General features: G+C 35.2%; 2 protein-coding genes across 2 annotated transcripts in view; both read left to right on the top strand.

Moving 5' to 3' along the window:
* CNTNAP2 (contactin associated protein 2) overlaps positions 1–16,191 on the top strand; it is a 2,391,149-nt gene that overhangs the window by 922,743 nt on the left and 1,452,215 nt on the right. The gene's annotated exons all lie outside the window — the stretch shown is intronic.
* LOC119533959 (iron-sulfur protein NUBPL-like) lies at positions 13,221–13,727 on the top strand. Its single transcript, XM_037835933.1, has one exon. It carries the CDS (start codon positions 13,221–13,223, stop codon positions 13,725–13,727), a length of 507 nt encoding a protein of 168 aa, XP_037691861.1.

Below are 16,191 nucleotides of genomic sequence, written 5' to 3'. Positions count from 1 at the left end.
ATTAATCTTTTTTTGAAGTATGGTTTGGGATAATTATTAAGGTATTTTATTTTAAAAAGCATATGTTATTAAGAAGTGCATTAATTAGCACTTGTTGTGCCTACTTTTATTCCTGCACAATGCACCTATAATTTTGTAGTAGAAGTTAAATATAAATAAATGATGAATATATTTTAATATAACCATGTCATGATGTCTATTGGCATTTTTATAATTTGAGATTAAGCTTATATTGATATTTAAACTAATAACTGTTAGGATGAATTCCAATTGTTATTTTCAGAGTGGATTGACTAGAAAAGCTTCCAAATTAATCTAAAAGGAAGGAGGTTCTTTCTTTCCTTATTCCATGTTCCTTGAAGGTCTTTGAGATCAGATGTATAGTAAAGATACTGTGATGTTATCACTGAAATAAGTTGAAACTTTTTGTGTTTCTCGTAATATCATCAACATTGAAATAACTCATCAAATGATTTATAGAATATAATCCTGGAAAGATAGCAGGGGCAAGTGGAAAGTTGCTTGTCAATGATGTGAATTTTTTACATACTTGACATATTTTGCTTTCAGTTTCATTGTTTAATACAATGGACAACCATAGGATGATTATAATTGCCTTATAAACATAACAAGTATGTAGCTACAAGAATTAAGCAAGATAAACTTAAAAAAGAAACACAGAAACAGAAACAAAAACAAAAAACCTGGCATAGTACAATGACAGGCATATAGAAAACACTTTATAAATTTCCATTTTTGCCCAGATCCCTAAAGCCTCTATTTCCTCACTCAAGTCTTCTCAATTTCTAAAATCTTATGATTTAGCTTCTAGCCCAATTAATATTTGAGCCAATGAATGAATTTATGAATTCACCTTTCTTCTCTGAAGTTCAATTTCTAAAGCACATTTTGTGCTCCCATTGAGGAAATATCTTTAAATGTACAAAATTAAAATTAAGTCACATAAAATTAATACAAGTTTAATGTGAAACATAACATTTTTGAATACTAGAATTCAAGTTACCAGATTTTCTGGTTTGCTAATGCTGCCGTTATGCAAAATACCAGAAATGGATTGGCTTTTATAAAGGGGGTTTATTTACAGTCTGAAGACCATGAAAATGTCCAAATTAAGGCATCAACAGTAGTATACCTTCACTGAAAAACAGCCGATGGAGTTTGGAACACCTCTGTCAGCTGGGAAGTCATGTGGCTTGTGTCTGCTGTTCCTTTGCTTCCAGGTTGCATTTCAAAATGGCTTTCTCCAAATTGTCTCTGGTTTCTCTTAGCTTAGCATCTCCAAGCATCCTTCAGTCCGCATCTCCAAGTATCTCTAAGCATCAGCCAGCATCTGGGTCTCCTGGCTTAGCATATCCGGGGCATTTTCCTCTCTTAGCTTCTCTGGAGCAAATTCTGGGCTAGCATCTCAAGCATCTGCAAGCATCTCTTGGGGTGTTTTGACCTCTCTTAGCTTCTCCAATGCAAACTCTGAGCTAGCATCTCAAAGTGTCTCCAAGGGTCTGCTTTCAATGGCAGTCTCCAGATGGTCTCTCTCAGCTACTCTGAGCTCCTTCTGTCTGTGAGCTCTTCTTTTAGGACTTCAGTAAACTAACCAAGACCTATCCAGAATGGACAGGGTCAAATCTCCATGGAAACATTCAATCAAGAGGTCACACCCTAATCAGCAAGATTAATAAATCTTCCCCTACAAGATTGCATTACAGAATATGGTTTTGGGGGGTATTTAACATATCCGAACCAGCACACCAGAGAAAGCAAATCTTTACAGTAACTGGTTAAAATGGCATTTCATAGCCACTCTAAATAAGAAAACAAGGTGTACTTTTTTATATATGGAATAGGATATGCTTTTTATCTATCTTATTTTCAGATCATAGTTAGGGACAATTTAGTTTCCATCCTCCACAGAGGCAGAAGAAAATACATTAAATTACACCCTGAGGTCTGCTTGTATCCTGATAGCCTGATATTCTTTGAAAAGCTTGAACTTTTTGTTAAGATTCAGGGCTTCACTAAGTTCTGTATTGTCCCTTACTAAAATGAGTTATTTGGGTAGGGGGTATTTCTTATCTTATTGGAAGCTTTAAGAAGAAGCAGTTATTGTATCTTTGAGCAGATGAAATGGTTTAGCATTGCTCAAAACTTGTCCAGGATGCTAATCTAAATCCTCAGCTTGATCCTTTGAACACATGACCAATACACAGACCAAAGAGAATTTAGTTTAAAGGAAGTCTTATCAGGCATCAAATAATAGATCTTAGGCTATTTGGATTTTTCTCACAGGATAATAGAAACAGCAGCAGCAACGCCACTACTCAAAATAGGAGTTGAACTATCTTCTCATTGTGGATAGTAACAATATCTGCATCTGCTGCTCAAACCTTGCACACAAATTCTAGCCCTGTGTTTTCAAACTGCCTGCTGGATATTCCTACATGGTACCTCATGATTTCCTCATTTTTAACATTCTAAAAGCCACTTTTCATTTTTTCTTCTCCTCATTTCTTTCTCACAAGCCTGCTCTTCTTGTCCACCAGACATTGGTTCATGGTATCACAGTGCTCTTGTCAGCCAAGCTTGAAACCTCAGCATCATCTTTGATTCTGTTATTGATTGGGTTTGACTCTGAGATAGAGATTAACATGTAGAAGGTATATGCCCTTGGGATCACTGCCTGTAGAAGGGAAGTGAAGGAAAGGAAGCAGGACTGAATAGAGGAGAAGTTAGGGTGCAATGGACGCTTAACAAGGGCTTTAGCTGACCTATTGGGATCTCAAGAGCTAGGATGCTCTTTCAGTGTTTTCTTGAGCTGGGGTGATAGGGCTGGGGCTTTTTACCCTAATTTGACCAGTCACTGGATGCAGGTTACCCCAGGGAAAGAGAGGCGGTATTGGGGCAAGCAACTATCTTTAAGTGAGGAAATGCCAAAAGGGGAATAAATCCTGCAGTCATGAATGGAAAGTCTGAGCAGCACCTTACTGTGTCCACTATGGACTTCTTGATGAAAACAAAACAAACAAAAACCTGATACATCAAGTCTCTTTTTTTGAATGATTTTTTTTTTCCCCAAATCTGCTTCTTGTTTTACCCTAGTTTAAGCACTCACAGTGCCTAACTCATAGGCACTTATAGATCACTGGGGCTTCCTAACTAGCCTCCTTAATCTGACGACCTAATCCATCCTTCATCTGCTATGTTCTGCATCCTCACAAATGCTTTTATGAGACTGTCATTAGACTGTTCGGTAATCTCATTGGCTCTCCATTGGTGAAAGAAGAGAATACAGATTCCTTAGCTTGCAATTCAAGGACCACAACATTCTGGGCCATATAGCTATTGCAACCTCATTTTTCTAAACTCACCTTTTACTTTTTTTGTGCCTGCTATTCTTATTATTCTTTCTTGTGTGCTGTTATCATACCTACCTCCACCTTTGAATTTAAAATTCACCTTGGATGATTTCCGTGAAGACATTTCTAATCATCCTGGCCAAAAGTGATCAGTCTTTCTTCTAAACTGATAGCATAATTATAGTCTTTCACCAAAGGACACATCAGATTCTGTCTCTTAGGGTAATATGTGTTGTTGAAATATTTTCAGAAGAGAAATAAAAAAGCGAAACATTTCAGCCTTGGGAATTTGACAAACTGGGGCAGTATAAAAATAGTTTTATTTTCAAAGGCTAACAAATATACAGCATATTTTATGTAAATTAAGGAGACAGAATTGAAAAAAATTATTTCTAAAACTGTTGTTCAATTTTCCCACTTTAAAAGTTTGTTTACTTGGTGTATTAGTTAGGGTTCTCTAGGGAAACAGAATCATTGAGAGATATCTATGAATATAAGATTTATAAATGTGTGTCACGCAACTGTGGGTATGCACAAATCCAAATTCCATAGGGCAGGCAGTAAACTAGCAATTTCAATGAAGATGTTCAATAAACTCCTCAGGAAATGCACTGGCAACTTCAGTGAACGTATTCGATGAACTCCTCAGTAAACAAACTGGCAACTTCAACAAACTCCTCAGGAAATGCTTTTCTGGGCAGCTGAAGAAGAAGTGAAGGACCTCTGTCTCCCTTAAAAGTCTTCAACTGAGTGATTGGATTAAATCCAGCCAACTGCATTCTCTCATTGTGGAAGACACGCCCTTCATTGACCTCATCAGTCACAGCTGCAGTTGACTGAAGATTTAATAAACCAGCCTGTTGTTTTATTAACCAGCCACAAACATCCTCGCAGCAATGGTTAGGCCAGTACTTGCTTGACCAGACAGCTGGGTACCATCACCTGGCCAAGTTGACACATGAACCTAACCATCAAACTTGGAGTACATTGAATATGAATTAAAGCTACCACAAAAATATTTGGGCTATATTTAATATATTATTTGACTTAGGTCCTTTATAGGAAAAGTAAAGGCAGGGGAAAGGGATAGAAAGGAGGCTAAGTTTAGACAGAGGGTATATGTAAAATAGTATTTGAGTTTCTGTGGGCTTTTTTGTTCCTGTGAGTCAACTTTTCCATTTGTAATGCTTGTCATTTCCAAATTTTGGTATTACCCATGCTGTCTTCATCAATCAATGAATGACATGCCTAGGACACTAAGTTCAATTTACTACCAAGTATTCAAATGTACAAAATGTTCTACAAAACCTGGTCCTACTGATTTGAGCCTTTTAAAAGTATTACAAAAACAAATTCTCCCCAATGGAGGCCTGATTGCACATCTGCCATATAAGAGCATAGAAAAAGATGGATGCACACATGGGAAAGTTTGGGGGGATATGGAAGGCCCCCATGAGACTGATGAATAAGATTTTGCTACTAGAAGTTTATTAGTCTGATTGGTACATAGCACCGTGTCTGAAACATATAGCTTTCCCTTTGGAATTCGACCCCCTTCTCACCTGACCTGAGTTATATGCTCTTCCATTTTCAATGCTAATAAAGGATCATGTGCATATCTTTATTTATACTTACTGCATTATGTCTTAATCTTGGGTTTATGTGTTTATTTCTGCTTCTAGACTTTAAACTTCTTGAGGACAGAGACTAAATTCTCTTTGTTGTAGTGTTCCTAGCATCTAACACAGTGTAAAAACCTTGTAGATCTTTGAAAATCTTATTCATAATTGAAAGTTCTTTACCTCAGGTTTGATTCTATAGGTACACTGTAAACACAAAAGAATTGTGGGATCCTGCCACTCTGCTATTATTTTTAGAAACTGATGAGGTTTGATTGACAAACACATTTTGCAATATGCTCATGTGAGGCTAGTGATTTTCATTTAAAAATATTAATAAGAAATCCTCATCGGCTAAATCACAAGGAAAATGTTTTTCTCAAATTACCACACTCTTAAGGGACTACAAGTAAAAGAGAACAGCCAAAGAAGTTTCCAGTTCAGCTGAGTATGGCATCATAAAGGATTCTGGGAGAAATAGGCATCCCCCAAGAATCAATTCATGATGAGAGAACTTTTATTTTTTTTCATTCTAAAGGCAAATTTCTAGTACTCTATGGAAAATACAGTGATGTATATTTGTACTCTTAGAGATTTTAATCTAGTAGGAGAGAAAAGCATAACACACATGAACACCCATATATGAGGTTAAAAATTTTTACAACAGATTAAGAAAGAACTATGTGTATTCAGAAAGAAGAGAGATGAGATTTAGCCAGATCTGAATTGAACAATAATTGTCGATGGAATATTGAAATTTGATCAGAGCATTTGAGATAGTATTAGTATAAATCATTTAATCTGGAATATCATTCATTTCAAAATATGTTGGGATGTGAAATCATTCATAATATAAAAATAGAATTTAATTCAAATACAAGAGGAAGTGTTCCAGATCTTCAGTTAGCATTTCAATATCATTAAGTATAGAGGTCAGAATGAGGCAGAGAATGAAAGAAATGACTCTGTGAGACCCACAGCTGTGAAAACAGGTTTAGGCAGAGTTTCTTAATGAAATCGGAATATCACTGCCACAGGAGAGAGTACCTTGAAATAGAATGAAAATTTTCAAGTTTTGTAAGGAAGAGAGAAGTTATGGACTGAATGTTTTTCATCAAATTCATGATTTGTAATAATAATTTCTAAAACTCATTAGGAAATAGATTCAGAAATTTTGAGGATGCATAAACATCTTCAGAGACTCTGCTAAGTTCTTTTAAAGAAGAACATGTAACATAATGGTGAAAATCATTCAGTTTTGCTTGTAGGAACAATTGGGCATATATTGAATGAGGAAAAGTGCTGAGATGGTTGAACAACAAAGCTCAAAGTGATCATATTTCTTCATTTTCCATGTTGTTATGGTGATTTGTGTATTCAGAGTCTAACAATGTGAATGGCATGAAAGCTAAGTGATTATGCATTGCTGAATGCCTTTATAAGAGTTCACTAGGAAGAAATTACTGCTTTAGCATAAATGTGTTGTTACTGCTTGAATGATGATAGCTGCCTGTTTGTCTCTTTTCTCTACTCAGCAAACACTATTCATTTCAGAGCCTTGATGTTACATCAAGCAAAAGACTCCAACTGAGAAATGGTACTATTATATAAACACACAACTCCCTTGGAAGTGTTTCTGCAATGAATCGATACTATGCAATGAATATGCAGCATGAACAGCCGATAGTGCCCTTCAGATAAACATATTTAGAAACACAAATGCTGTTACGTATTCATGTTCAGGAAGCTAAAATCAGATGGACTACTTTTTATTAAGCTTAGTATGATACTTCCCTTGACTTTTGTAAAGGAAACAAAGATGATAATTTTACAGTCCAGATTTTCCTATTGCCAGGCCCAAAACTGTTAAATCTAAAATTTTATTAAAAATTGTGGTCATGCTAGGATTTTTTTTGCTAGAAGCAACTACTAGAATCTGAATGCCAAAAATGGATAACAAAACTATAACAAAGTAATTGTTTTATGGATTTTTAAAATAAATCCTTGCTGGGATCTTATACTTTGAAATTTCAAAGGATATTTTTAAAGAAATTAATATTTTCTTCTCCTTCTCAGGAATATATTCCTCACATTGCAGTGTGTTGCTAACTAGAATTATTAAGTGCTCCATTTTTCTGTCCACTATATTTTAAAATTCCATGCTAATTCACTATCTTATCTTGTCTACTACTATTATCTTGAGGATCACAATTTTGTTATTCTAGATGAAAAAAAATTTGCAATTGCCCAATTTCTGAAAGTGCTTAGTATTTTCCAGGTTCAACCAATACCATTCTTATTTAAGTAAGCCAGAATGTATCTGGTAGTTGATCTAATCTGTGACCTAATACATATCATCAGTTTCTATTCCTAATCAGGCAGTGTATTTTAGTCACATTTTGGTGACACTCTCACTTCTTGTAGAAGACACTTGTAATCACTCTATAGGTGTTGATAGAAAGAATTTTTTAAAAATGATTTAAGTTCAGTCAATAGGAAAAGGAACATGTAACAAATAATACAGTAAGTAAAGTTTGTAGTAGTAAAAGGAGCTGGGATGTCCAGTTAGCTAAAACTTTTGCCATTTCTTTTGAGCACAATGCTGGCAATCTCCATAATGGTGTTTCTTCCACTGCACTCTATTTTCCTTTTAAGTACTTTAATTTTGTGAATTGTTTTAAGCATAGCTCAGTGTTATTGTTCGTATTTTGAACATTACTGTTAAAGTTCTATTAGAAAGCTCTCATTTCCTTTTCAAATCTGTAATTTGAAAGATTTGATGAATTCCTAAGTATACTTTTATGATAATTATGAGAGCAATTTTTTCTATCTGGAAAGAATTTAAATTTTATAGTGACAATCACAGGAAAAATAGAATACATTTTGCAGCAAATTTGGGGAATGATTTCTGCTAAATGAGTAACTCACATATGATTTTATTTATTTATTTATTTTGCCATTATATCTTACAGCTGTTTTCTCCCATCCCAAGAATGCAATTAGTGATTGTTTAGCTTAGATAGCTTTCCAGGTGCTCAACTCTAAAATGTCAATTTTCCACATCGGAGGTTCTGTGAAATCTCCATGGTTATTAGTATTAATGCAATCTATTCATTTTTTGTGTATTAATGGAATCTATTGATTTTCAAAGAATGGAGATGATTTTTCTCATTGTGGATGTTTTCTGGTTTGACTCTTTCTAATATCTTTTTCCAGTATTAAAACTTTCAATGTGACACTTAAAGCACATGAACAACTCTTAATTATTTTGTAATAAGCAGATGAATTCAATGGGAATTTGTTCAAGGTTATAAATATTAATTTAAAGGGACCATGGATCATAATACACACAAAATCCTTATTTGTGGTTTACCTGAAGTGAAGGCTTGGTGCTAGGCCCTTGTTTTCTTATTTTTTTCTTTGCCCACACCTCTCCCCAAAATAATCTTATTTAGTCTTATGTAGTCTTCTAGACACTGATGGCTCCTTAATTTTACTTCCATCCCTGACTTCTTCATGACTCAACTGCACCAAAATAAAGTTTTCATGTGGGTTACCTGACAATGCATATTCTAAGTTTTCCTTGTACTCAGTTGGTTGCTATACTTCTTTCTCAATTGCATGTCCCCACCCCTTCTTCTTTCTCCTCCTCTCATTCCACTTCTGCTTTTCCTTCTATATTTCTAACTGTTGGTTTACCCAGGGTTTCCATTTCTGAGCCCCAAAACTGTCTTCCTGGGGTTAAAACATAAAAAAAATAAAAAAAAAAATACATAACCCACAAAGCCAGGAAGATCTTCAGAGGAAAAAACACAACAAACAAACAATTGTAAGCTGAAAAGCAGATGGAGAAGAGGAAAGCCTGATCCCAAATCACCAATGGGAAGAGGTGAAAACTAATCAATTCACAACAGATTGCTAAAAGGTTTTAGAAAATGGCATAAATGAGTAATTCTAGACTGGCAATGGAGAGAGGTTACTGAAATAGGGAGCACCGAGTAAAAATTGCTTGAGAAACAATAAGATTCTTATATCTCCTCCCCTACTTCAGAGTCCTGAACAATTTCCCTTTCTGCACCCTGATAAAAGACTAGATATTTTTTCATTGGGAGTGTAAAGCAGATGGAGTTTAGACTAGAGTTCAGTGGGACAGTTGAGTGCATGAGTCCAGAGCCAAATAGGGAGAACAGATGACCATGTGCATGATAAATGCTGAGCCTACCAGCATGCTAGACTTCATATTGTAGGATACTTGATCCTCTAGTCCACAGAGTTGAAAAAGACTCAACTGTCTCTAGCTCATGAGTAGAGTCATAAAGATTTGGAAATCCAGGGTCCCCAACAACAAAGTTTGCTGGGTATCTGAGGAAAGTTTGCCACATTGATTATAAACAAACAAAAGATATTTTCTGATAGAATAGTTTAAATAATTTTTTCTAATTAAAACATATTCAGCTATTCTTCAAGTCCTTATTTCCTAAAATAGTGCTCAATAACGTGCACTATGTCAGATGCTTCTGTGAGCAGTGTCTTATGATGCTCTATTTTATGTTCGCTGAAGTAATATATTTTATCAGTGACCTATGAAACTTTTATTACATTGTTCAACACTAAATAGATAAGTTAGCTTTCAAGAAGTATATGAGGACATTATAGCTCAAAGTAGAGGATATAGCATGGATAAAAGGAATTCACAGATGAACCTATAATCCAAATTTCCAATATTTCCTATTTTGTTTAACATAATGTTTATGTTAACATTTTGAAAATCCTGCCTGCCCCACCTCTGCTGCATCATTCCTACCATAGCTGCCAATAAACCGAACCACGTGGATTGATATAACATCCATAGCATTTAGCTCCCCTGCCAGTTTTTGGTGGAAAGAATGTTGATCAGTTAGTGAAAGGTCTCTAGTCTTGGCAAAAAAAAAAAAAAAAAAAAAAAAAGGAAAGGCCTAAATGATATGCACTCTTCTAGAATCAGTTCCTGGAGATTCTACAACTGTTTGTCTCCAACATTAAGGAAGACATGCTATATGTTATTCTTTTTTGTTGACTATTATAATTGAGATGTGTAATAAATTAGTACATAATTTGAAGATTGCTGATACCATTGGGGGCAAAAAACTTGCTATAAAATGTCATATAAAAGTTATTTGTAAATACTTACAGTTAATTTCTGAAATCATTTGAATGACTTTTAACTTTAATTGTGCTTAATGAATGTTTATGGATGCTTTCGTCAGAGTGTTCTTTTTTTAATTCCTCAAAGTGTTTGCGTCTTAGGCAGTTTAGAAAACAAACGAAGAAGGAATAGTTAATAGAGTTTGGGCTATTGTTTCAGGAAATACATTGGGTTTAAATGGAATATCCTTAAAGTGACTTTAGGAACACTGCAAAACACTCTAGGTCTCAGTATCCTTGTCTGTAAAATGGACACTATTAGGTTTCTGGAAGAATTGAGAAAACATATAAAGCTCTTAGAATATTTCTGGCACTTATTATTTTAAATGATACTATATTCTTTTGTCTTCAAATACATTAAGTAATCAATTTTTTTTTATTCTGTAGTCAAAATGCTGGAGTCATCCAAAAAAAAATGAATTCTCCTAAAGTTTTTTTTTAATTACCCATTTAAAAACACCATGCCAGTGTAACATCTAAAGGCATGTATTCTCTAGGTAGTGCTAATAGTAATAATGTAACTCTCATGGACAATGACTGACTAATTGATGAAATTGTATGATTCAGTCAGTGAGATACGAACAAGGTATCCTGGTTCATAAAGGAGAATCTCAGTGGCATCATGGTGATGCATAGGTTGTAACGCTTCTTGGTTATTTATGTATTTTCAATGATAAAATGAGTTTGTATCATTGAGTTGCTATTGTCATAATACATCCAATTCACATGCTTCATCTCTTTTGAATGCCATCTTCTTTTGACTTTAGAAAGGCAATACCTCAGCTCTATGGTTACTACAGCAAAGGGAGGTCCTGGAAATGCCTCATAAACCATCCACTTCTGTTCCCTTTCACCAAAATCAAACTTAAATTCTAACTCATCAGTATTCTACTACTTGGGCTGTGGCTCCAAGGACATCGTGTTTAAATAGAGTAAGAATTCAGAAAGTAATTCGCAGACTCTCAGTCTCTTCCTCCTTAAGAATGACTGGTAAAGTAACTGTCACTTCTAAGTGGCAATAGACACTAACTGTCGTGAAATACATCATGTTGCCAAGTCTCTGTTATAACTAACTATTTTTAAAGTACTCACCTGATTTGCATTGCTTGTGCACTGTGTTCACCCCTTGGGAACTCCAGAAATTTTATAATTTCCTATTTGAGTTCTAGGAGATTAAAAGCTGTGAGACTTTTCAAAAACTTTCTGGCACATCAATGCCAATTTGAATAGAACTTAGCTAGCTCTTGAAAGTGATAAAAGCAGAGAAAAGAAGTGAGCAATGATAGTCTTTTAATCTAGTATTTGATTTCTTGTCTAAGTGTCACTTGTGAAAGGCAAGTATCTGTTTTGCTTCTGAGTTCAACCTAGGTATGCTCCTGTACTTAGCAAGGTCAAAATCCTCATCAGCAGAAAATTCCACAGATTTAAGGAATTGAAACTTCTATATTCAAATCCCTTCTCTCTCTTGACTGTTATAGAGTTTGCCGCCAATAATCTTTGAAATAGCAGAACTTAAAACCTTTGATAAACTACATGTTTTGAATCATTTTAAATCCATGCATACTACTTATTCTCAGGGCTACTTTAATAAGAATGATCCCATATGTAAGTGAATAGTTAACTCTTAAAGACATATTGACAAATGGTCCCATCTGAATGACATTTTTTCTTCCTTGATTTGCCAAAATGCCTAAAATTCCACTTTTCAAATTCATTATTATATTTATGACATTTTGCCTCTGGGAGGTTTCCTTTAAAGACTTATATGGCTCCCTATAGAAAGCTTAACTTAATAAAGTACAAAATAGATTGTCAGATTAGCTGGTTGTTTTGCAGTGAAGAGTAGGGATCTGAAAAAAAAATGGATAAGAGACAAGCTATCTTTGGATCTGATGGAGATAATTGGGAAAGGTCTGCTGCATAGGTCACTACGCAGGCAGCAGGCAGGTGTGCTGCGATCCCACAGAGAAAACTATGTGTGCTGTCAAGAGGTGAGTTGGGGCGTGATATACTGAAAGGAGGAAGACAGAAGATTTGAGCTGCTCAAGAAAAACTTAGCCACTTTTGTTCATATCTTGGTAATTTAAGCTAGCGGGAAAAAAATCAAAGAATCTCTTGCCCTCTTTCTACCACTGTAAAAAAGTGATTTGACACATTTTTAAAGTATTATTCTCCTTCTTCTTCATTTCCTTCATATCTACTTTTCTTCCATCATACTTCAATATTTTCTCTTTTCTTTTGCCTTATCTCTCTTTCCTTCATTATCCTATCAGCTTGCCTTCCCCCACCCGTCACCATTTATTTCATATTAGAGTTAAATTCTATGCCTATGTTAAGAAACTGGAAAATTTGATAATGCAACTGTTTCTTAAAACGTTGCATTATCATTTGGATATATAATAACATGACACTTTAAAGGGTAGCATTTATTTCTTCGTTTTTAATGGAGTTTTTTTTCCTAATTATTGTAATTATTGTATTATTGTATTACGTCCTCTTTATTATATAACCTCAAACTTTAGATGCAGGCAAAAACTCTGTAAATGGCTTTACAAGAGTACCCTAATTAAAATTGTGGTATTCTTGTTAAAATCCTTTTTAAGTTTTTAACAACCCTCAATATCCCTTCAGTTTACTTTGTTTTAAGATATGTCTTTTAATAATGCCAAAGACTCAGGAAACAGTAAGGAAGGAAACTGATTTATTGTTACTGAACAGCACTTCTCACAATTCACTTTCTGCTATGAATTTGAAAATGTTAGAAAACATGATCCTTTTACAAATATATGGTAAGCATGTGTCAAAAGATTTCTTTAACTCATTAATGAGAAAACCAGCAGGATGCTAGAGCTTGTTCAATAATAAAATACAATTAGAAAGATATGAGAGATGGTGTCTGTTCCCTTTCCTGCCTCATTGCTCACCCCCCCCCCTCCCCTTGCCTTCCATGGGGGGAGAGTAATTGCTGCCTGCTGGGCTTCCTCAGAGGAGCTCCCCACTATCTGGCCGGAGGATCACCCCCCAGGCAAACCGTCAAGGCAACCTAATGAGGCCTCTGTTGAATTATGCTTGTATGTCTGTGGGCTTCCTGGTTGAAGAGACCATACCAGTTGTTTGGAGAGGCCTTATGGTAATGTCAGCCATTGAGAAACTGCTGAGACAGGTAGATTGGGGTCAACTGGAATATTTAGTTGTTGACATGCTGCCAGGAACTGGAGATGTGCAGTTATCTGTCTCTCAGAATATTCCCATCTCAGATGCTGTGACTGTTTCCACGTCCCAGGATATTGCACTGATGGATGCACACAAGGGGCCTGAGGTGTTTCGAAAAGTCCCTGTACCTGTTCTGGGCCTTGTCCAGAACATGAGTGCTTTCCAGTGTCCAAAGTGTAAACACCAAACTCATATTTTTGGTGCTGATGGTGCAAGGAAGCTAGCACAGACTCTTGATCTTGATGTTCTAGGAGACATTCCCCTACATGTTAATATAAGGGAAGCTTCAGATACAGGCCATCCAATTGTGTTTTCACAGCCTGAAAGTGATGAGGCCTAAACTTACCTGAGGATTGCTGTACAAGTGGTAAGAAGATTGCCACCACCTCCAGAGTGATTCTCCAAGCATCCTGAAAATACCTCTGGTATTGACATTAAGAGAACCTTTGGGTATCAGCAGTATAATGATGGAACCTATAGAAATAATAGCAATCATAGTTGTTTTCTTGTATTTTGGAGGAGATAATGTCTTATATTCAGATTTTCCTAAGCAGTGATTCACAAATAAAAATTTTATGTGTCAGTGCTCACTACCACGCTCAGGAATCTTTTTTGAAAGCCTGTATGAACCAAGTCAAACTGCACAGAACTGCATTTTATTTTATTGACACCCCTTGAGAAATAATGACTTTTTGATGTTAAAAGCCAAGTCCTTGATTCAGGAGAGAACTATACTTTTTATCAGACCTCAGAGTTAGTCATTGAAAGGATTCACTAAATTTGTACACGAACATGTGTGTGACACCTGCCCACCAAGCTCTTTGGTCTGACTTTGAATTCTGCCTCTAATACTATCTTGGACAAGTTTTAATATAGATGAGCCTCTGCTTCTTCATCTCGACCAGGCTCTGTCTCAGATTTAAAAAATCTGAATCTCCAGGAGTGGGACCTGGATATGCTTTTTGTTGTTGTTGTTGTTGTTGTTGTTTTTAAATCAGGTCATGATTTTGATGATGACTGATATTATGATGGCAACACCAAGAATAGCCAACACTTATCAAGTGCTTTCTGTATAGCTTTACAGTTAATCTTCCATTCATATGAGTGGGCTACTGTTATCTCCATTTTACAGATGAGGAAACTGAGGTGTGGAGAGGCAAAGGTTACTCTTCTGGCAAGTGATGGAGCTGAGATTTGAACTTCAGCAGTTAGATACTGGAGGATAATGGATCCCTTCTTTTGTATTAATTTCAAGTGTATTAATTTCAAAAGAGGGATGTGGTGTTTGGCATTTCCTCAAACTTATTTGATCATGAATTTTTTTTTATGGTGTATTTCATGGAATTCAGGTTTCAAAGAATACCCATTGAAAAATATGTGTCTAGTCTAGTTGAGGCTCAAAGATACAGCTGTAATGGTACAAGTACTGATAAGACTGAGGCATTAGTTAATCCTCAGTAGTAGGCAAGTGGCTTATGACCTTTGGCAAATGCCTTGACCTCCTTTATTCTGTACTTAAGCAGCCAGAAAATTAGGCTAAGAGTTGCATACCAATTAATACATGTGCTGTTATATCTGAACTGAAATTTCCTGGGCCAAATTACACATACTAATTAATAATCATGGAAAAAAATACTTATTGACACACGCACACAAGGAAAAAAAAAGATATGAGAGAATACTACATACACTCCATGAGAGACAGAATGTTGAAATAAGATTGGTAAGTTGGATTTAACTTTGGTTTATGTCCTACAGGGCAATAAAACTGTTAACTGAGTCATTATTTCAATTAGATAGAAATCATTAGCATCACTATTAGACAAAAATAATTTATATTTTATTAATCTGATACAATAATTATCTTTATAGAATCTGGAGTTGATGGAATAGTAAATAATAAGTAAACAAACAAAGAGATGCACTTCCCTAGAGAATCAATGGTTTGCAGACAAGGCTGTTAGACAATTCTTTAATATGAGAGGATATTGTAATCTTTTCCCCTTATTTTCAAGTTTTGGGTATTTTTTCATGCTAACAACTGTATGTATTCTATATAAAATCCAAAAACGTACCAGTTGTATGGTTTAGGTACAGATTTTTCCAAACAGATACAGAGCTGAAGGATAAGCCCATTTTTTCGTTCTTGAAAATTGAACCCTGGGAAGAAATAGAAATGAACAGACTCCTTGGCCTGTAATACTCTTCCCTCTGATTCCACTATGCCATGTGCTCTAAGCATGTAAATTTACTTTGTATGTTTGAGATTAATGCAAGTGGTTCTCTAATGGTGTTATTTAGATCATTATGTTTTAAACTTAGGGATTGCTTTGGATGCAGAAAGGAGTAAGAGAAGAAGGAAAATAATTAGATGGAAATCTGTTTCTCACCCATGCTTTATTCAGAGAAAATCTGCTTTTTTTTTTTGTTTGATAAATTGATACTCCACTCAAATTCACCTTTGTATAAGAGGATTCCGTTACTTCAAAAAGTGTCTTTGGAAATCCTTAGATTTAGAAATCAAAGGCACTGTACAATTTCAAATACTCTTTCCTTTTAAAAGTTGGCTGTATGAACCAATTAGACAGATAGTAATGTTTGGATAACAAAGCACTAAAGAAATGAAACAAAGAGTAGTAGGTATTTTCTATATTTTGGTAAGTCAAAGGCAGGATGATATGTAAAAACCTGCTAATTCCCTTGACCAATGAGAATCCTCTTCTAAAAAAAAGGTTCAATCTTTGTCTTTAGACTATCTGTTAAAGGCAAATCACTCTAATATCTCACAGATAACATGCACAATT

Source organism: Choloepus didactylus, chromosome 5, assembly GCF_015220235.1.
Source record: "Choloepus didactylus isolate mChoDid1 chromosome 5, mChoDid1.pri, whole genome shotgun sequence".
Classification (NCBI taxonomy): Eukaryota; Metazoa; Chordata; class Mammalia; order Pilosa; family Megalonychidae; genus Choloepus; species Choloepus didactylus.
Note: the sequence above shows the minus strand (reverse complement) of the source record. Positions and strands in the feature narration are given on the sequence as shown.

Bases quoted from the DNA above. Each gene is read 5' to 3' on its own strand.
- LOC119533959 (XM_037835933.1), top strand. From the start codon at position 13,221: ATGAGGCCTCTGTTGAATTATGCTTGTATGTCTGTGGGCTTCCTGGTT.